The sequence below is a fragment of the Cricetulus griseus genome, chromosome 2 (assembly GCF_003668045.3).
Source record: "Cricetulus griseus strain 17A/GY chromosome 2, alternate assembly CriGri-PICRH-1.0, whole genome shotgun sequence".
NCBI lineage: Eukaryota > Metazoa > Chordata > Mammalia > Rodentia > Cricetidae > Cricetulus > Cricetulus griseus.
Window position 1 is genome coordinate 143,945,310 of NC_048595.1, and position 21,744 is coordinate 143,967,053.

A 21,744-nucleotide genomic window follows, 5' to 3' on the forward strand; every position below is an offset into this window, starting at 1 on the left:
TGTATCACAGACCCTTGTGTTGAAACTGCAATGAGACTGTTTTGTTGGGGGTCTTGATTTTGTTTGTATTCTTCTAAAGAAAATAGTCTTTCTTCAGGTAACTTAATCTTGGTCTCAAAATTTGTTTAATCTAGAGATGAAGTGGAATATCATAATTTCTCTTTATAATAGCTGCTATCAGTTTCTCCTTGTAGGCTGTGGCTTTGGGGGTTTTCTTTGTCCATGTTTACAAGAGATACCTTGACAGACTGCCAATACACTGCTCATACAAAACACATGATATACATTAGCTGTTAAACTTCGGGTTAAGCTCCCAGCGTTTCTCCTTATGTTATTATCTATAGCTTTCTTCCATCGGTTAAATGTTGCCATCTGGCCTAATAGAGTCCGACTCTATAGAAACTGATACATGATAACACCAGTACTAGTTTGATGACAGTGTCTTCCATTGTTAAGCCTGGCCTAACAGAATAGACACCACTGAATTTTTCAACCCTTCCTCTACAGATATTGCTTTGGACCCAAGAAAGCAAGTGATGTGTCATCCTTCCTGAATGGAGGGAGCTTGGTGGATATGCTAAATGGCTTTATGTTAACCTGACACAAGCTAAAGTTATCTGGGAGGAGGGAACCTTAATTAAGAAAATGCCTCCATAAGACATGGCTGTAGACAAGCCTATAGGACATTTTCTTGATTAGTGATTGATGTCTTTGAAGATGATTTTGGAGGTATTCTATTCTGTTTTCTGAAAAGTGTGCATAGAGCTTTCCTATATGGAGAAATTATCAATGACTGTATCTGGGTTTTGAGTCTTTGCAGAAAAATATTACTATGGATTAAAATTCTTAATGGATACAATTGAAAAATGTTGTTAAATAAGTCACATATCATAACCTAAATTAAAAATTGGGGGTATCACTTTTATATATGCAATTGTAGGTCACAGAAATAAAAAATTGGTCCTGATAGAGGAAGAAATTATGAGGAATATGGGAAATAAGGAGTGTAGCAGAAGCTGGAGGATAGTCCAGTCAGTAGAGTGCCTGGCTGGTGAGCAAGAAGGCCTCAGTTCAATCCACGGGCTGGTCTAAAGGAGATGTCCCCTGTATTCTCAGGTATCTAAGTACTTAGTCCCCATTGGTGACACTGTTGGGCATGTTTAGGAAGTAGCATTGCTGGAAGAAGTATGTCAACGAGGACAGATTTTGAGGCCATTTTTACAATGATGGAGAAGTATGTCAAAGAGGATGGACTTTGACACCATTTTTTACAATGCAGCTTTTATCATCTTAATACAAATGTTTTATGAACTAAAATTAACAAATGCAGAATGTTTGCAAATATCATATGCTTATTAACATAGAAGTGTTTAATGACTGTATAGGTAACTTTATTGACTATCAAATTCTTAAATTCAAAATGTAGTTTAATCTCATGTTAAAAAAAAAACTATACAAACAACCAATAGCCACATCCACCCAAAATGACTTGATTGGGAATTGAAGCATGAAAACCAATCAGTTTACATTATATTTCACTTACAACTTCACATTTTCACTCATACTCCTGTCTTCTTGCACTGCAAGTTTAAGAGCACAATAATGATGTGAGGAGCTGATGTTTAAGTGATGAGTAAAGGCTAAAGACAAAACACATACAGGCTCCCCTGATGTGGTTTCTGACAAGGCCGCTGTGGATGAGATAACCGCACTACTTGCACTGGAGCTGATCACTACCCATCACTGTGTATTTTGTCTCAAGACCGGCACAGCTTTGCCATCTCCTACCAGGGAGTCTGTTCTCCTTCACTCCTCTACCTTCTCACCTGTTCCTCAGTCCTCTATCCTCAGAATCTTCTGCTCATGTCAATGACAAAAGGACAGCTTTCCTGGGTGTGCTTCCTTTCTACCCCTCCAGTGAGTTCCTCTTCTGTGTCTGTTTCATTTTCATAATGGAACAAATAATTGAAACAAACTATTATCCTTGTAGTCTATTCAATGTACTCAGTAGCTTTATAATCCACTACCTTACCTGCTAAAACTGCTGTTTGGAAGCAAGCTATTCTGATGTTAGTGCAGATATCAGAAAATTGGCCAACATTTGATATAAATAATATGCAAGTCAAGTCTAAACACAATTTCTATTGCATTAATTACCCTTGTGTTTTTATGGTGGCTGCCTTTTTCTTCTCTGAGATGTGTTACATATTCACTGGGCTTTCCATGGGTATTGACTTTTGCCTTGTTTGTGAACTCAAGGAAGATGAAGACCACGAAACTTCTGCTTAATTTGTTTGGGTCAGGGTAACACTAAAATAGTACTCAATTTCTAGTTGATATTTAGAACTATAGCTAGGCTTACTGAGGTTAGAAATGCAGGTGCCAGTTTGTACATTCACAATTCATACCCAATTAAAGGAAGAGAAGTAGCTGTGTGAAAAACAGAAATGATCCTGACAGCCTACTAAACCTACTAAATAAACCTACTAAATACTCCATGTTCATCACGGATGTGATCTAAGTGCCCAGCTGCAAAAGACCTGTTTTAGTAACCAAGACCAATGTCATTATTTAGGCTGCCACTCAGTTTAGCCATAATCTGTGTATTTAAATGACTTAGGTGACTTAGAAGAAAAGCATGGCATAACTGTATGTCTTCAAAACTCACTGCTTATTTTCCTCTAATTACTCCTAATAGTTTTTGTTTTATTACTTTTTCAGTGCTGGGATTGAACCCAAGCCTTCTGCATATTGTCAAGTGCTCCACCCCTGAGTGACATCCCCTGTCCAGATGCTTTCATTTTAAGTGAAAATATGTCATTATAAAAGATTTTCAATTAGTTCTTTGTGTCCCAGAAAACACTTATTTTGAAATCATTTTATTGGTCTTACAGTTGGAATAATATCTTGATTTTCCCATGACAGTCAACAACACCATCTACAACTTGAACATCAACAGCAATAATTATTAAAACTTGAGCAAGCAGTTCACAAGTTTTGAGACTCAAAAGGCATATAATGGCAGTAACAATAAAATACTATGCATGTGTGTTAAGACAGAAATAGATAACATAACTTCTTAGTACCTTGGGCATTTTTCTAAGTGTGGCATTTTATGCTAGGTTTTTTGTTGGTTTTTGTTTTTGTTTTTACATGAGAAGCACATTGGCCAGTTACCAATGATCCTGAAAAGGAAGATGCATTAAAGTGTCTTTCTGGCTAACAGTGGCTGTGCACCTCCTTAGTTTGACATCATACGGTGCTGTCATCACTCACAAAGCATAAAAAATCAATACTACATTTGCTTCAAGCTTTTCACAGATGAATAATCTTGATGAAGATGCCCTCACTTCAGAAACTAAGGTCATTAACGTTTATCTTCACTTGAAACCTTACAGACATGCTGAGCCTAATGGAACACAATCTTGGACTACTGGGTGAACAGCGACATCTAGTGGTCATAGTGCTATCGCTAGACAAATGTTCACCCTTAATTAACATTGATACACATTTGCCTCCAGATAAATTGCATAAGTATAGACATTTTCCGGTGATTTCCTAATTCCATAATAACATATATTAAAAGGAAATTCAGTCTTTAACAATCCTTTCACAAGTAAATGTCCTTTGTAGATTTGGTTTTTTTTACAAAATTCCTATTGTTACTTCTTTGTGCCTGCCTCACTTTTTATTTCTAGCAGAGTAACAGAAGAAATTCTAAATTACTAGTCAATAAATTCTATGGCTCTTTCATACAATGATATCAATATCCCAGCAATAAGCAAATTCAGACACTGTATGACATACTATGGACAAATTAAAACAGCATTAAAAACTGCAAGTTTATTCATTATTAAGTTAACAGTGGAGTGTTATTAGTGCTTTTTATAAACAGGGCACATCCAGTTCATGAGGTTTTTCTATCTTCTAGTACACTTACATTATGAAATGCAATTATAGAACCAAAATGGAATTACAGAATTGTTTTCACCATCAGAAAGTCATTGTTTGCTAGTCACATTTTGCTATTAATAAAAATCAGCACATTCTACCTGAGGCCATCCAAACAGGCCTTAAAGAAGGAATACAGGTACACTGTCTCTGGACAAGTCTCCCATCCAACTCCTGAAGCTGCTCCTAAGGCCTTGACCACCAGCTCCACACAAACTGCTCCTTGTTTCAATAGGTTTTTCCTGAGCACAAATCATGCCTTATAGTACCATGGCTGCTCCTAGGTCATACTAGACCTGTGTTCCATATGAACTGAGATACCCCCCAAATACTTGAACATATATGGATGAATATGGATGGGCATCACTAACTATATATTTTATCTCCCCAAAATTAATTGTCAACATCTAATGTTAGACTTTCCTCTTTTTCCTTAAGGCTTTATTTATAATCATTTTAAAACACACACACACACACACACACACACACACACACACACACACACACACACACAAAGCCTGGACAAAAAAAAATGTGAATCCCAAATAAAAACAGGGATATTTGGTTCTCATCGAATTATCCACTACCAGTGGTAAGCCATGATATATACCTGAAACAATCATCTATGTTACATGCATAAAGAGGGCTGTAGAGACTAAGGGTCCATAGGACCATGTCTTACAAGGTCAGGGGAGCCATGAGGACCACCTTACTATCTCTTTAGATATTTATATATGTGCTAGACATATATGTTTTAATGGGCATCATATGGACAAGTGCATAATTACTTAATCTTACCAAATCAACATGTGTGGCTCATAATTAAAGTCAAATGAGGTGTTTTGCATGTAATTATGGGCTCTCCTCAGAACTATCCCCAATAACTTCTCAGCCCTCTCCTCCTAAGAGTCTTCAATTAAGGAGTGGGTGTGACCACAAGAAGTTGTATGTGAAGTTTACCAAGGAGACCAGCAGCCATGAGCAGCAACTGTAGTCTACTTCTCTATCCTAGATGTACTTCATTCTCTCGTTTTCTTTCTTCCCTTTCCCATATTCTCCCTAATTTATGGCTGAAGCTGGTAACTGCTTGACTCTCAGAACAGTAGTCAATCTCAGGTGAAGCGCTATGAAGTCATTGATTATTATTGTTGTCTGCTCTTAATTCAAAAAGTAACTGGGAACATGAACTGACAATCTCCATTTAAGGTCTGTTCCCCACCTGTCAGCATTTACAGATCTTGACCTTTCACATGCTTGCTTTAGGGATAGATTAGTAGTAGGTCATCTCATCTAAGAAGAAAAAGAGACAGAGAAGGAAAGAAAGAAAGAAAGAAAGAAAGAAAGAAAGAAAGAAAGAAAGAAGGAAGGAAGGAAGGAAGGAAGGAAGGAAGGAAGGAAGGAAGGAAGGAAGGAAGGAAGGAAAGAAAGAAAGAAAGAAAGAAAGAAAGAAAGAAAGAAAGAAAGAAAGAGAAGGAAGGAAGGAAGAAAAATACCATGTCATTAGCTCCATTCCCCACACGAACTTCCCAAAGAGTAATGTGAAGTATGTTTTCTACTAGTTGCCCAGGAAAAATCTTCTCTGGGTCTGGAAGAGTGGACGGGGGTCTAGTGGAATGGTTAGACAAGTTGCTCCCACAAAGCCCAACAAACCTAGAAATAATTTGGTCTGGGTCTAAGTGCTAATATCATGCTGCCAAATCTCCTTCTGAAAAGCATAAATGCAAAATATCCCATTCCTGCAAGCAAACCAACCACAAGGGTGGTGCCAAGAACTTTTGGGGCCCTTTTCTTGGCCACCCGAAATGCTGTTGGCAGCACGGCAGAGATTAATATATTGTTGACATGTCCTAAAACCTTGTTAAATGTTTTTCTTTTCAAGACACGCTCATAATAGGTTTCCAAGTTGGGTCTCTTTCCATTTCCCCAGTTTCTCCTTGCAAACCCCAGGAACTTCAGTCGATGCAATGTGACAGCCAGAGAGACATCTGCCAGGGTAAAGGATTCTCCACAGAGCCAAGGCTGGTGGCCCTCTTCTAATAGAGAAAGAGAATTAAGAAATTAGGGACAAGCACCACAAGACAGACCTCATCTCCCATTTGCAGTTTTGGCCCTAAGGGAAAAGTTGACCACCTGTTGTCTTGACCATCACAGTCATGCAAATTTATCCCAAACTAAACTAACAAAGACTTGTTCGACATCTGTCAGCCACAAAAGTCCCTCAGTAAACTTGGAACTACTAGAGCTCAAGGAGTCTGTATCATTTTGTAAAGGGCTCAGAAAGTAAGTGCTTACAATCCAAAGGAAATGACAGACAGATACTTCCTTCTGGCTTGGGAAATCAACCAGAGTGCTTTAGAAAGATTCATAAAGTTACATCTGAAACATCACTAAGAGGCCACTACTCCTGTCTATGGGACACCTTCATGCCAATAACTGTATCCACAGGATCAAAAAGACTTAAAGAACACTTCAGTTTTACTGAGCAAGTATTGACTTTGTTTCTTGTTATTATCCCTTATACAACACAGCATAAAAGCTATGTGCATGCCCTTCACATTATACTATATATATTAAAATTATCAATAATAACCTCAAGTATATAGGAGGACATGCAGATACCAAATCATTTTACGTAAAGGACCTGACCATCCAAGGGCTATGGTATACTCAGAGGCTCCCGAAACTAATCAACTCTTGTGCAAACAGAAGGATCGTTAACATCTCCTTAAAGTAGAGGGGAGTCATTCTTTCTTTTCCTTTCTTTTTTTCTTTTCCTTTCTTTTTTTGTTTTTGAGACAAGGGCTTACTCTCTAGCCCTTGAAGGCTTTCAACTGCTGGCAATGCGTCTGCCTCAGCCTTAGAAGTACTGGGATGACAGGTGAAAGGCCATCAAACACAACTGTTTTCCCTGTAGTGAAGGAAGTTTCAGGTAACAGTATCTTCAACTATCTTCAGTTAAGATTCACAAATGGCCCCATGTATAAACATGGAAAATGGCTGACTGCTGAAGAAAAACCCAAAGTGGGCATAGAGTAATTGCTCAGGTTATCCAACCAGACTACTATAATTGCTGATTTGTGGAGCTGGGTAAGTAGGCATCTTTCAGTAATCCTTTAAAAGGTGCAGAAACCTTTCCAGGGTCATATTTCACATTGATACAAGCTGGATTACAACTAGATACTAAAGTTCTGAGTGAAATAACATATTTAAACCTGCCTGTGAATAGCAACAACCACAGAAACAGACTACTGAACATGTTTAGTGAGATCTAAGAATGTTCCGACAAATGCCCCTAGTGTTTCAGTAAAAAGAAAGCTAATGAGAACCTACCTGGAGTTTCTTCATTTCTTCTTTGTAATTCAGTTTCCACCTGATCCAAGACTTTCTCCAACTCATCAAGAATTTTCTTCAAGTATTTGACATTGTCATGATCAAGCAGCTTTGACTAATTAACAACAAAAAAGATGCTATTTATGCTATCTAACAACAGCAACAAAACCATATAGGACAAAATAGATTTACACACACACACACACACACACACACACACACTAACCTGTTCATTTTAGACAATGGGGAGATATAGAATAATTTTGTAAAACCAGAGAAAAATGAGGAACTATTCCAGCTGTGAAATCATCTCAGGAGCAGACCCAGTACTTACTGGCAACTCCTAAGAGGCCCAGTTAACCAGTGAGGACAAACAACTTGAGAAACAAAGATTCTCTCCTAGCACTCACATGAGACCAGAAGTTGATAAGTCTCAGGGGACTAATGAAATGGTCAAGAAAAAGCAGAAAGTCTCATTGGAGGAAGATAGCTCAGTCTGTAAGATGCTTGTCTTGAAAGTGTGATGACCAGAGTTTGAGTTCCAGAATTTGTTTTTTAAAAGCTATGAGTGATGGTACACAATTGTAACCCCATCTTGGAGAGGCAGATACAGATCCCTGGACCTCACTGTCCCGCTTGCCTAGCCAAATTAGTGAGTCCCAAGTCAGTAGGAGACCTTGTCTCAAAATAAGTGGGAGAGGGTCCTAATGCTACCCACCCTATGGCCTCTACATGCAGAAACATGTGCAGATGCACACACACACACATGCACACACCAAAGGGGAAAGACAGCATATAAGAGAAGTGTAAAAGTGATTTTGGAAGGTAAGGAAAGTAACTATGGAAGCATGTACTCTGAGCCTGTTCAGCTAAGATAGGATAAAGGAAAGTAGGAAGTTAAACGAGAGTTGGAAGTACAGTTTGCTCCATGTGAGATAAGGGAAAAGCTTTCATGTGTTGTCTGGGCATAGGCAAAGGATGAATGGAAAATGAAAGAATATTACTGATGCCCCTTATGATGGTCAGAGCAAATCAGTTAACACATGGAGGCCTTAAAGTGGCTGACTACCTGCTATAAGAGATTCTTGTATTATAATAACTGGAACTTACATTTGTCACCTTCCATGGCAACCAGCATGATCATTATCTGTTGATCAGATAATAATTATCACTGGGTCTGACTATTAAGTATATAATAAAGAGTTTTTTTTTCTTTTTTTGGCGGGGGGGGGGGAGGCCGGCTTGGGAGTTTGTTTGGGAATATTTGAGTTTGAGAAAGTATCTCACTTTGTAGCCCAGACTGGACTGTAACTCAGTGATCCTCTGGGCTCATGTGCTGCTACAACGGATTCAGAGGTCTCTCGAAAAGCAGAGCACAGACCACAGATATTGCATGCACCAATGATCTACAATAGCAAAGAGGTATTCTAGAAACATCATTCTTCTTTTCCAGAAAGAATACAGTGGTGTGAAGTGTAGCCAGCCCTGTCACTTACCTTAAGTCGCTTCTGTTTGGCAATGTATGCCTCTTGTAAGTCAGGGTTTTCTTCAGCAAGTTTCTTCAGTTCAGACTCTGTGTTACCAATCTGGCCTGATAATAAAAACACATTTGAAGTGGAAAAAAATATTTCCCCCTCATGTCACAGGCATAAGCAGAAGTAGGGACACACCTTGATGAGAGTATGAGATTTGTGACTGGTAGCCTGTTGCTATCTTAAACATACTTTGTCTACCTAGGTTTCCCCATTTAAAATGTAGCTAGAAAACACCTACTACACAGTCTGAGGAACTTCCTGAGCATCTTCTGTGGGCAGCTACAGCAAGGCTCGACACCTTGTCACCTTCATGCTCTATGTCACTGCCTTACCGCTCCATGGTTCTCCTACTTCCTCTGGTAAAAGGAAGGGAAACCATTGTTTTGGAAATAATGTCAACCATAGGTGATAAATTTGTAGTCAGATGTTGTGTTTCAAATCACATTATAAATACTTAGGAAGAAAAGGAAGAAGAATACAAGGGGAGCGAGGAGAGGGCAGAGGAGAAGAGAGGGGAGGGTGGAAGAGAGCAGAGAAGGGAGGGAAGAAGACAAAGGAAAAAAGAGATGGTAAAAGAAAAGATCAAAAAGAAAGGGAAAAAGTAATAAAACAACAAGGCTGAGACAGCATGTAAGAGAAAATGGTGGCTTCTGGGTTTAGAAGACACAGGATTCAGTGTCTCTAAACACTTGCAAGTGTGACCAGTGCTACCTCTGTCCTTCCTAACCATAACCAAGCATACTGCAGAACATAATTTTTCTTCTTCTCCACATTTCACAAACTGGCCCTACAGATCCTCCTGACAGGTAGTAGGAAGAATTTCTCAATCTCAGAAAATCTCTGAGTACAGAGGTAACAGTTAGACATATCCTAACCCAGTTTCCTCCCATCATAAAACAACAATTAAGATTCAGAAATGTGAAGCCAGTTGCCCATATACCCAAGAAGGTGGCAGCTATTCTGACTCCCAATCAATCTGTTTGAGAACATTCTCTACCTTCCTATCAGTCACTTTTCTAAGTTTTAGCCAAGGTTGGCTTCAAAACCAAATGCTGACAAATTAGGCCTAATAGATACCACATACCTAGTGAAATGGCTGAGGAACAGATTAACCTGGCAGGTTATTGAATTGGTACACACTCGTGCACATCCATGAAACAAACTCAACAATCTTATTTTCCAATCTTTTCTCAGTGACCAGACGATAAGTCAAGTCTCAAAATGATAAGAAGCTTCGGGCAGAATCAATCCCCAGATTTTAAGATTTTTACATACTGCGAATCCTTGTGGTTGCATAAGCAGGGATCATAGAATCCACGGTGAGTTCAGGATGTAAAATGCATCCATGTGTATAAGCATCCATCGGCAAGGAGTCGAGAAGCTCTCGGTAATGTTGCACCCGTGGGTAATACATGCTCCCCTTATCAGGCATTAACCTGGGTGTTCTTTCTAAAATACACATAGAAAATATAAATACAGACATTGGTGGAAAAGCTACAAATAAGATACTACATCCAAAAGCAAAAATCATTAACATTTCATTTTAGCTGCACATTCACAAAATGAAGTCTTTCCAGCCAAGATATTCAGCATTTGAAACAGACTGATGCACCAGATCAGATTCCAAACCATGACCTGCTGGCGTCCCCTTTCTCCACCTTGTAAATTCCTTCTCAATCCTCCAGCCCATGCTTCCTCATGAGTCACGCCCTCACCTATACCACCCAACTGGCTCATTTGTGCCTCTCTCTACATGCCATAAAACACGAAATGAACTCTAGCATAGCCCTCACCACTTTGTACATAATTGTATATTTTCATCTCATGAATACATTTGGGACAAGGAACTATGGTATAGGTCTTAAATTGTACAAGTTTAAGGCTTCTGTAAAATATAGGGGAATTCTTGTTTATTACAAGGTGGTAATCAAAGACCACTCTTTTCTAAGTGTCAACTAACACCAAGAGTGGCCCCACTGATACTAAGTGACTATGAAATAACAATCTATACAAAGTAGGAAAGGCTTTTTCTCAAAACCCCAGTTTCACTTTCCCTACACTGTTAGCAATTTATCCCTGGCAAATGCATTCTACCTAATCCTCACTTGCTGGTGAAGATCTACAATAACTTTCTTACAATCAGGGAGCATGTGTCATTCTCTGACAAACCCCTCAAGCCTAATAAATATTTGGCACACAGTCAGTACATGGTTACGTATAGTAAGTCATCACACCCCAAGTTCCCAATTACTCTAGAACACTTGCATTGGGGAAGGTCTGCAGTACGTAACACAGGCACTAGGATATGGACTGGAAAGTCACCCCAGGATCCCACAACTATTAAAGACAGAACAAAAACAAAGTCACCTGACCACTAATACAATGTTCTGCTTATTGCACCATCATATCTTCTAAGAGTTTATATTTCAAAGAGTATCCACAAAGAAAAAAGTGAAGAATGAGACCCAAAGGTCAGGACTAAGTCCCTTCAGAATCATTTCCTAATCCACCTCTCAAACAGTTCTGAAAAATGCCAACTAGTATATTCCCACTAGTGCAAGGGAGATCCTGGAAATTCTTTATTCACTCATTTCTTGGCTTGGGTTCTTTATTTAATTCAGAGTGCCCTGTGAATCCTGCAATCATTCATAAACATTGACAACTCAGTTTGTTACCATTAACAGAGCATTTCAAGCAATATCTCCTAAGGCCAGAGCACGAACAAGCTTTTTAAGCCAGAGGGTGATTTCTGACTCTCCAAGAGAAAAGCGTGGATAATTCCTCAGACCAGTAGGCAAATGTCTGATTACCAGCTAGACAGCACAAAGCAGAAGGCTGCCTGAGAATAACTAAGAAGAAGCACAGTGCCCACCACAGACTCAGACAACCATACACTTCATTACAGAACCCGTGTGAAAACAAGCCAGGAAAGCAGCCTAGTCCACATCCAGCCTCTGACACCACATGCCTTAATCAGCTCCTTCTGCAGACTTCTCAGGGACTCAGCAGTGTCACCAGTTCTCCACTTCCATGAGGACAACAAACCAGAAGTTCTGAGATGCTGAAGCACTCTCACCCTTGCATGTGCCACTGCTCTTGTCTCAAAACAATAATGTCCTTACATGCATAAATTATAAGACAAAGAATACTAATCTATAAATCACTAATATACATACTCCTTAACACATTATTAATATCAGTCCTCATAACTTCCCTAATTTAAAAGTATCAGGATATCTATAATAATTTAATATGCTAGGGACATATCTGTGATTTCCATTGGTAACAAAGTCACTGCATTCCTGACTGTTTTGTATTGTATGTATTGTTAATAAAAGAATGACAGACTCCTGTTAGAAGTTAGCAAAATTAAAGACATTTTTTACACCCATCTAAGATTTCAATTCCCCTTCTACTCATAGATGCAAAGACTTAGTTCTTAATGTGTGAACTGAGGATCTACAGACTTCCCAAAGATACTTTAGGGGATGCACTAATTCCAAACTTTTTACAGCAACACCATGATGCTAATGACTTTTCATTCTTGTTACCTCTCCAGTTACAACAGAGCGTTCCAGAGGCCACATAAAACACACTGGCTCCGTCACATTGACAGCTAGTGGAATGGTGGCAGTCCTGACACTTGAGTGTTCTAAGCCTTTATACTTTCCTTGTTCACTTCTCAATAGTAAATATTGACCCACATAAAGATCTCAAGTATCCTCAATAATTTTTCAGACAAAGGCATCCAGAAACCTGAATAAGCACTCACACTGCCTTCACAGTCCAGGAGTCTCAGGTTAATAACCATAAACAGTACATTTTTGAATGCTTCCCAAATGACAAATTTATGACTCCTGGCTGCTGGGTCAGGCGGCTTTCCAGTGCCAGGCCCTGGAACTTTCTCCAAAAGAACATAGCACTTCCTTCCCAGAAAGGTGAACAAGGGGAAGAATAGTAACATTAAATTGTTTTCTGGGAATGATCCATCTGGCTCAGCCTGACTTCTTCAAAAGAGAACAAATGCTTACAGCCATCAACATACTGTTGTTCTATCCAGTGCCTCACAGGTATCTACTATCTGCTGAAGCTCTTTGTCAAGCACAATATAAGATGCCCACTGCACCCATGTCCTCTTCCCAGCTTCCTTTCCCTAAACACTTCACAGTGCCCCAACCAGTGTCGCATAGGCCACCTCCTTTTACACCAAAGCACATAGCATTCATTGTCTCTAGAAACTTTTTCAAAAGACAATCAAGTCCAGCAAGTAGCACATGCCTGCATTCCCAGCACTTAGAACGCTGATTCAGGAGGATAGTGAGTTCTAGGCCAGTGTGGGCTATGAAGTAAGTATTCAGACAAGCACAAGGCTATTGTGTATACACATCCCCCCTGTCAATCTCATCTTACTTTACTTTCTACCTCTTCCATGGAGTGTCATGAGAAGGATATTTTATTATTATTATATATTATATATATTATATATTTATATATATTTTTTATATATTTGAATTACAAACAAGATTGAATTACATGACAATCCCAGTTCCCTTCTCACTCCCTTCCTCCTCTACCACCCCCCAACTAAAATCCTACCTGTCATATGTCCTTTCTTCTAATCTACACCTGACTCAAAATTTCTGCTTCCTCATGACCTCTGCATCCTTCCTTTTCTTCCCTTCTCACTCTCATAGCTTCCTCCCCCCTCTTACCATGTTTTTAATTTGCTCAGGGGATAGTGACCTTTCGCCTTCTCCAGGGGACAAAGTTTGTCTCTTTTAGGGTCTTCCTTGTTTACTAGTAAAGAAGGATATTTTAAAAAATACTTTTTCCTGGTATTTTACCTCAGTCAGGAATATGAGTAATATAAAGCACATGGGTCAGGAAAGGAAGTCAGGGGAGATTTTGAAGGCAGGTGATGAAAGGAGGGGCAAGCATTGGAAGAAGGTTACAATAATACAAGCCAGGTTTAGTGGCTTGAAGAACAGTAAGTAGGAGCTGGAGATATAATTCTGTAAGAACATACTATCCTAAGTCATTTACCTGGCCCTGAATTAAATGCCAAGTATCTAAAACACTCAAACATATAAAAATATATGTATAAAATAAAATAAATACATCTAAAAATGCTTTAAATAGAAAAAATGATTCCAAATTGATATCCTTTAATGTTATGCTTACATTGCAATGTATAATGACAAAATTGTGTCTAAAATTAATTTATATTTCCTAATCAGATTTCTATTTATTTTAATATTATACCAGAACAATTTATTTCCAAACTAAATCCTACTTTTTAAAAATATTTTAAATGATACACATAAGACATCAGACATGATTTTCAAAGAACTATTATATATCAAATTATAAAAACACAGTATAACACCTAGAATTCTGGGTTACCATTGAGATATTTGGCAATAATGAATATCATATATTCTAGTATTTTCTACTTACTTAATGACACTTTTGTTTTTTGTTTATTTGTTTGTTTTTTACCTAGTAGACAAATTAAATTTTACTGAAAGATTTAGGATATCAGAAGAAAAAGTTCTGTTTAAACATCAGCATTAGTGTGTTTATTCACCTTGTCCTCTCCCCTCATTTCTGTGCTTGTTCATTGTCATATCTCACCTAGATTAATTAATGTGTTCCTTTAACATAATTTTCTTCATTGTATGCCAGATTGAAAAATGCATCTGGACACAATTAATTAGTAACAGCATATGCATATGTTAAGGACAGAACTTGTCAAACTGATAGGTAGTAAATATCTTTGAAGACAAATAGCAAGTTTCTAATGATTTGAAGTCTTTGAACTGTCTCTGCATATCCCAAGAGCTTGCACCTAATTAATGCCAGCTGCTAATGGTCCTGAGAGAATGGATACAGAGAGCTCTTTCAGCCAGCCCTCAGATGAGCAGTTATTACTGAGAACTTACAAATTCCTGCTTAACCCAAGTCTTGCCCTTGGGAATACCACTCATATCTCCATGAACCTGCTTTCAAAAGTAACAATCAGACCCAGCTATTATCCAACTTAGATAATCAAGATTTTAGGTTAAGACTTTTTAAAAGTGTCCTGATTCAAATTTCTTCTGTACAGCTACCAATTATTTAACAGATATCCCAAAGGCCCAGGAAGCAATATATGAGTATGGATACACAAAATGATTGAGCAAAACTCTATTTTTAGCACAATCCTCAATGACTGGTTAACAAAGGCTAGAAACTAGCAGCAAAGACACCAGTTCACAACATTCTGACTTTTAGTTAAATAACTATGCCTAAAGGGCTCTTATTATAACCATGGAAAATGATACACCTCTTAAAACCATACTTATTATCATCCTTCTATTCCTCTAAGTTCCATTTATAGAGAAACAAAATAGCAAATATTAAGACCAGCTTAGGATGCAGAGCACTACAGTTTGTGCAGTCTGGATGGAACCAATACTTTAAAAAAAAAAAAAAAACAACGTGAAACCACTCTAGTCTGGCAGCTTACTAGCCATCAGGTCTCTCACCCATTCTAATTGCAACTAATTTTTAAAACCAAAATCCACATGTCACATTAATTTTAATAAACTTCATCTTAAAGTTTCCTGATTTATTCTTTTTCCACAGAAGCATTTCATAAGATAGCTATCATTTTAATGATTTTAGCTTTTCCATCACTCATAAATACGATACCATTTCTTGAGTGTCTTTATTCATTTGTATATTAAGCTCAAGTCAGGAAACATACTTAAGAGAACACCACTGGGGGCTGACAGTGTAGCTTAGTGATACAGCACTTGCCTAGAATTTGTGAGGTTATGGGTTATCCCTAGAACTTCAATCAGTCAATAAAATACTACTAGAAAGTCCCATCCAGGCTAACAGATTATATATATATATGGTTTTTCTCTGTGGCTTTGGAGGCTGTCCTGGAACTAGCTCTTGTAGACCAGTCTTGAACTCACAGAGATCTGCCTGCCTCTGCCTCTTGAGTGCTGGAACTAAAGGCAAGCAATTATATTCAAATTATATTCAAATATAATTGAAATTATATTTCAATAATTCATTCATTTTATCCATTCAATATCTATTATGGAGTACCTACTTGCATGAGGCATAAGGTGCAGCTTTTATAGTCTCTGACCTCAAAGCTCTTACAGTGATTTAAAAGTAATCCAAATATTAATAAGTAAAATAAGAGTTCATAGCTAGAGGGTCAACTTGATGTAATAAATCTATGCATCAATATTCTTCAGTGTGGTAATTAATTCATCTGCAGACTGTTTTACTTACCATCCTCTAGTCATATTTGTGTCTTTATCCCATAAGAACATTATATAATCTCAAATGCTCTACTTGAATCAACATACATTATATTTCAAACAGTGGCTTGAACATACTAGACACATTATAAAGGTATTTATAACATTGTCCAACAATGTAAAACCAAAGTTAGTTCCTTTGCTGACAGACATAAAAACTGAAAACTTAAAAGTTTTTTTTTTAAACTGTAGCAAAGTTATCAGTTGCAGAAATAAACAACACTGGCTATCTCTTAGCTCACTCTTTCATCTTTCCAAGGAAAGTAGTTCTCTAATTGGAAAGGATGAAAAAGAAAAAGAAAAAATAAGTTGGAAATCCATTATAAAACTTTGCCAGATAGAATAATTTGCAGCACTGCTCTGAGCATAATTTACAGCAATAGTCTAGCACATGTAAATCACTTGTGGCTCTTATCAAACAAGACTCTAACTTGTTAGCTTTGCTGTGAGCTCTAAAACTCTGCATTCCAAGTAATCATTCTGATGTCAGTGCTGCTGGTGATGCAACAGACTTTGACAAGGTTGGCAGTTCATCTGTCCTGATCGCTGACAAATGGGATGACTCTTTTCCTATTCCCCTGAGTTCCTAATGATAAATGCTAACTGTCTGGATTGTGGTTGTAGCAATGTTTATGTTTGTTGTTTGTCTAAATTTCTATATCCTGAGGTAAATCTTATCTTGATCTGGAAACTGGTCTGGCTGTCATTGTATCTGCCCAGAATTCTAGGTGTCTTAATCTTTCTAAATTTTCTCCAATTATGTAACTACTCTCCTGGGAAAGAAGAAAATTATGAGTCAGTTGGATTTGTTTTATCTTACAATGACAAAGTTGCTTCACCTAGTCCAGTGGTTACAAATGATATTCAACAAGTTAACAACAGCATCAGGCCAGTAGTAAGGACAACTAATGGCTTCCTCACTAGAGAAGCTCAACAAGAATTATAGCCCTTGCTTTCCACATTTCCATCCTATCATTCAGTCAGTGCTTTGTCTAATTCAACAAGTTATCAAAAGAAATAGTTACTTCTACATAGCAAATCTGAGACCAACCTGAGCTTAAATTCTACTTCAAAAACAAATGAACAAAACCTATTTCCCTGCTGTTTGGCTGTGATTTATATAACTTAGCAAAAGCCAGAATATATTTCAGCTTTACTATTATGTAATAAAAGCAAAATCTAAAGGAAATTTTAAGGAACCAACTATAATGAACATTGACTATAAACCATTGTTTCATATGAGGTAAGGAAGAGAACAGGCAAATGTAAAAGAAGGACTGGAATGGTGATACAGATTGCATTAGTTCAAGCAGGGTCTAAATATTATTTCTCAGATATTACACAATATATATGACATATATTATATTGTTACATAATGCATGCAACATATGGTATTATGTATTGTATATAATGCATGAAAAATAAGATACCTTGTTAAAGTTTTGGTCTTCTAAAATGGAATCCTTACACAATTATTTTTGCTTTGTTCTTATTATTCAAATGAGTTCTCTCAAGTAAAACAAATCATTAGTAAGTAGTCTTATCCATTTCCATAAAGCTCAAGGTTGAGAAAATGTTTCTTAAATCAATTAATCTCCATTTTCAGTGCAGTCCCCAGCACCTAACATATATGGATATATGTTTCGCCAGTAATGGTAAAAGGTAAATCATTGTTTACACCATTTGGTTTAGGTCAAGGCTACATTTAGTTAAAACCTCTGATACAGTTCTGGATAATTAACACTTAAATTAAGAATGATGGCACTTCTCCACTCAGGTAAGATTATGAGTTCCTAATCTATTTCCCCCATTAGCTCTAATATCCATTTTCCTTCTAGATACTTCAGACATTTTTTGGTCCATTAATTTCCTTCCACGACTTCCTTAATTTGGAGTTATGTGCTCACCTTACTGCCCAGTTAGCACCAGCACAGCAGCAAGCAAGCAGCTGGATCACCCATAGATTGCCATTTGGAAGAGAACGGAAGTGAAAGGCTGAGGCCATGTCTGCTGTGTCTACCTAGCCTTGTCACTACGCTACCTGAAGGGCTGTCATTAAAAACAAGCAGGACAATTTGTGTGTGGCAAAGAAAACAGGAAATGATACAGGTTGAAGGCTTTGAGGACCAAAGACCCTGCCATAAAATGGTTACATTACCTTAAACAAACCCTCTATTTCTCTTTCCTCACATGCAAAAATGGGAATAACTAGTCTCTACACTTTTCCGATTCCACACCTGTTTCTTAGGAGCTCTCTTGACAACTGACTAAAATCAAAATATAAATTTTCTGATACATAAGCAGCCATAAGTGATCATTATTTAAAACATTACACATATTTAAACCCTATAATTCCTTAGAAATGATAAAAATTCAAACTGTGTAGAACTAGAACAAAGAACCCATAGTAACAATCTATTCCCCCTTCTCTAAATATTTAGTCCTCTTTTTCTCTTGTTTTTAAGATGAAACCGATTTTCACAATATATACTAAGAATCAACATGACGAATTTTACTTTACTTTGAGGCTAATAAAGTACCACCACCAGAACCACATATCTACAGTTTCCTGCAAGTGAATTTGAAAGTTTTGACATTAACATTTGCAATGGCTTATCTGAAATTTGCGATAGGTGAATATTTGTGTGCTTATGGAAATGGAAAAGGTTTTTAAATCACTAAACCACCACCATAAAATAGAGAGGGAGAGGAAGAAAGAGAGAAGGAGAGAGAAAGGTTGGGGAAGAGACTTATGTTGAAAATAAAGCCAAGAAATCACAAATAGCCTTAACATTACCATCCAGGAAAGTCTGTTCAAGATAATCAATGATCTGAGTGGCCTCACAAATTATGTTTTCCCCGTGGATAAGGACAGGCACTTCTCCAGTTGAGTTCAAACGCATAAACCAAGGCTCATTGTGTTCACTCAGGGGCAGACTTACATCATGTTCCTCGCACTTCAATGCCTTTTCAGCAATTACCAAGCGCACCTGGAAGAGTTCACAGGGGTTACCACTGTTCTCGGTTAAAAGCCTTCTCTGGATTCAGCTAAACCACCTTGGTTGGCTTCCTGAACTAGCAGCACTTTAACTGTTCATTTAATGATGTCTGTTGCTAGAAGGAATAAATGAACAGCATTCTGGCAGCTTACTGCTATAGATTATAAAAAGTGAGGAGGGAAAATTATCCTGTCTTCATTACAACAACTCTCTCTCCATCACCTTGGTGGTCTTTGTGCCCTGAACCAAACTACGTGTCCTCCCCAGACAAAATCCTGAACTAGAGGGCTGGAGAGATGGCACAGCACTTAAGGGAACATTCAGCTTTTGCAGATATACCAAGCTTGATTCTCAGCACCTTCATTGATTGGTTGACAAAGACCTGTAACTCCAGCTCTAAGTGAACCCATAGAGGACCACCTTAGGTACAAATATATGTTTGAACCTTTAACAAAGAATGCAGGCATGGGAAAATAAGAGCAATTTCTTTCCCTTGGGGTGGGGTAGTGTCTTTACATGATTTTGTCCCTTTTCCCTCTTCTGGTGCTAGAGATTGCCAAACCCGGGGCCTTGAGCTTGCTAGGCAAGGATTCTGTCTCTGAGCTAAATACCTATTTTTTTTTTTTTAACGAAGAGATAACATGGTGACGCAAGGCTGCAATCCCAACAGTAGGGGAGCCAAGGCAGAAAAGTTGCCAAAGATTCGAGGACAGCTTGGTTTACATAGCAAGTCCAGGTTGGCCAGGACTGCCCTTCGAGGCATGGCTCAGTAGTTAAGAGCACTAACTGTTCTTCCAGAGGACCGAGATTCAATTCCCAAGCACCCACATGGCAGCTCATAACTGTCTATACCTCTAATTTCAGGGGATCAGACCTCTTCACACAGACAAAACAGGGACGTTCATGAAATAAAAATAAATATTTTTAAATTGTATGCGTGTATATCATATTGTAATACGTTTCATATATATTTATTTATACAATATTTATTTATTCACAGGAGGAAAGCAGATCAAGGAGTTGCAGGAAGGCACTTTTTCCTGCCCCACACTCCAGGGCCCAGAACTCGAGAGGGCAAAACCTCTAGGCCAAATGCTGAATGTGATGCTTCTTAAGGTCACTTCCTGAATGACAGTGCCTGCGTCACTGCCTTCCCGAGTCATCCTGCTTCTGCAGGTCCACACTTGGTGCACCTCAGCAGTGAAGGCACCCGGGTCAGGCCACTGCAGGCCCGCCGCCACCCCGGGGGAGCTGTCCCGGTGCTGAACCAGAGCGCGGCCCTCGGCTCCTAGTCGTTACCTTTTGAGAGCTGAAGGAGTGCGTCCAGTGATACAGAATGAGCCTGACCTCCGCGTCCGGCTGGCCTTCCACCCTCAGGGGTGCGCCCACCCGCGCCTCGTCCTGCCTCCGAGCCATTTCGGGGTGCAGGGTCAGGCAGCCTCTTCGGTGGGCCCTCTTGCCCGGGAAGCTCGCTGAAGCGTCCTTTGGTTTCCCAAGGCCCCCTGTTGCGGGAAGGACGCGCTCCGCAGACGAACTGGCTTCTGGGAAATGTAGTTTATCCCCAGGAAGCAGAAGAACCTGGTCTGCAGAGGCCCTTGAGAGGTTACCCGAGAGATGTAATTGGATGATTTTTAGGTAGGGAAACTTTCTAAAATATGACTGTCTGATTTGGAGGACAAGGAAAAATGGTAATAGCGAATTACCTGTAGGCTTTGGACGTTGCTTAGGCATAAAAGCACCAATTTTGTAAGACATTCAGGACTTTTACTTTGATGGAAAAGTTACAGTGAACAAAGCAATGGATTAAGTATCACTAAATTTTCATTAGAAGATATTACTATGGAGTCAGAAAATATGTATCTCGTTAATAAATCAACAACGTCAATATAAAATTGCCTTTTGGCTAAATATGGACATTTATAGCAGAAATACCTGGGATTGAATCCTGCTTTTTCTATTTTTGAAATAGACATCATTTTATTTCATTTATAAGGTTTTGGTGAAAACTGACTACATATATAGCATAGTACAACCAACAGCAATACTATTCACAAATCTAGTCACCTTAAAATAGTCCCTTTTAGGAATTACATGAGCTCTCCTGTATAAACTGGGGGTGAGGGGACCAATAAAGAGCGATGGGGGATGAGAACAGGAGGGAATGGTATGGTTGTGGGGGAGGGAGGAAGGAGAGGAAGAGCAAGGAAAGAGAAACCTTGATAGAGAGAGCCACTATGGGTTTAGGAAGAAACCTGGTGCTAAGGAAATTCCCGAGAATCTGCAAGGATAACCCCAGCTAAGACTCCTAGCAATAGTGGAGAGAGTGCCTAAACTGGCCTTCCCCTGTATTCAGACTGGAGAATACCCCAACTAAACTTTTTATCCATAAAGCTTTGGATAAAACCAGATTCAGAGATTCACAGCAAAGCACCAGGCCGAGCTCTGGGAATCCAGAAGAGAAGGAAGAGGGAATACACGGACAAGGGTGGTCAAGATCATGATGAGAAATTTGCAGAGACAGCTGAACCAAGCACATGGAAACTAATGAACTCTATAACGACAGCTGTTTGGAGGGACCAAACTAGGCCCTCCGTATGTAGGAGACAG

At 38.6% G+C, this 21,744-nt stretch overlaps 1 protein-coding gene across 2 annotated transcripts; it reads right to left on the bottom strand.

The window, feature by feature from the left end:
* Positions 1-5,601: 5,601 nt before the first annotated feature.
* Positions 5,602-20,553, bottom strand: Gdap1 (ganglioside induced differentiation associated protein 1). Of its 2 annotated transcripts, XM_027398798.2 has the most exons (6): positions 20,437-20,553; positions 18,936-19,128; positions 10,092-10,265; positions 8,778-8,872; positions 7,282-7,396; positions 5,602-5,984 (listed from the first exon to the last, which is right to left on the bottom strand). In XM_027398798.2, the coding sequence occupies exons 1-6, from the start codon at positions 20,551-20,553 to the stop codon at positions 5,602-5,604; spliced, it is 1,077 nt and encodes a 358-aa protein (XP_027254599.1). The 2 variants fall into 2 exon arrangements, with proteins under 2 accessions (XP_027254599.1, XP_035294895.1); XM_035439004.1 differs by lacking the exon at positions 10,092-10,265.
* Positions 20,554-21,744: the final 1,191 nt, after the last annotated feature.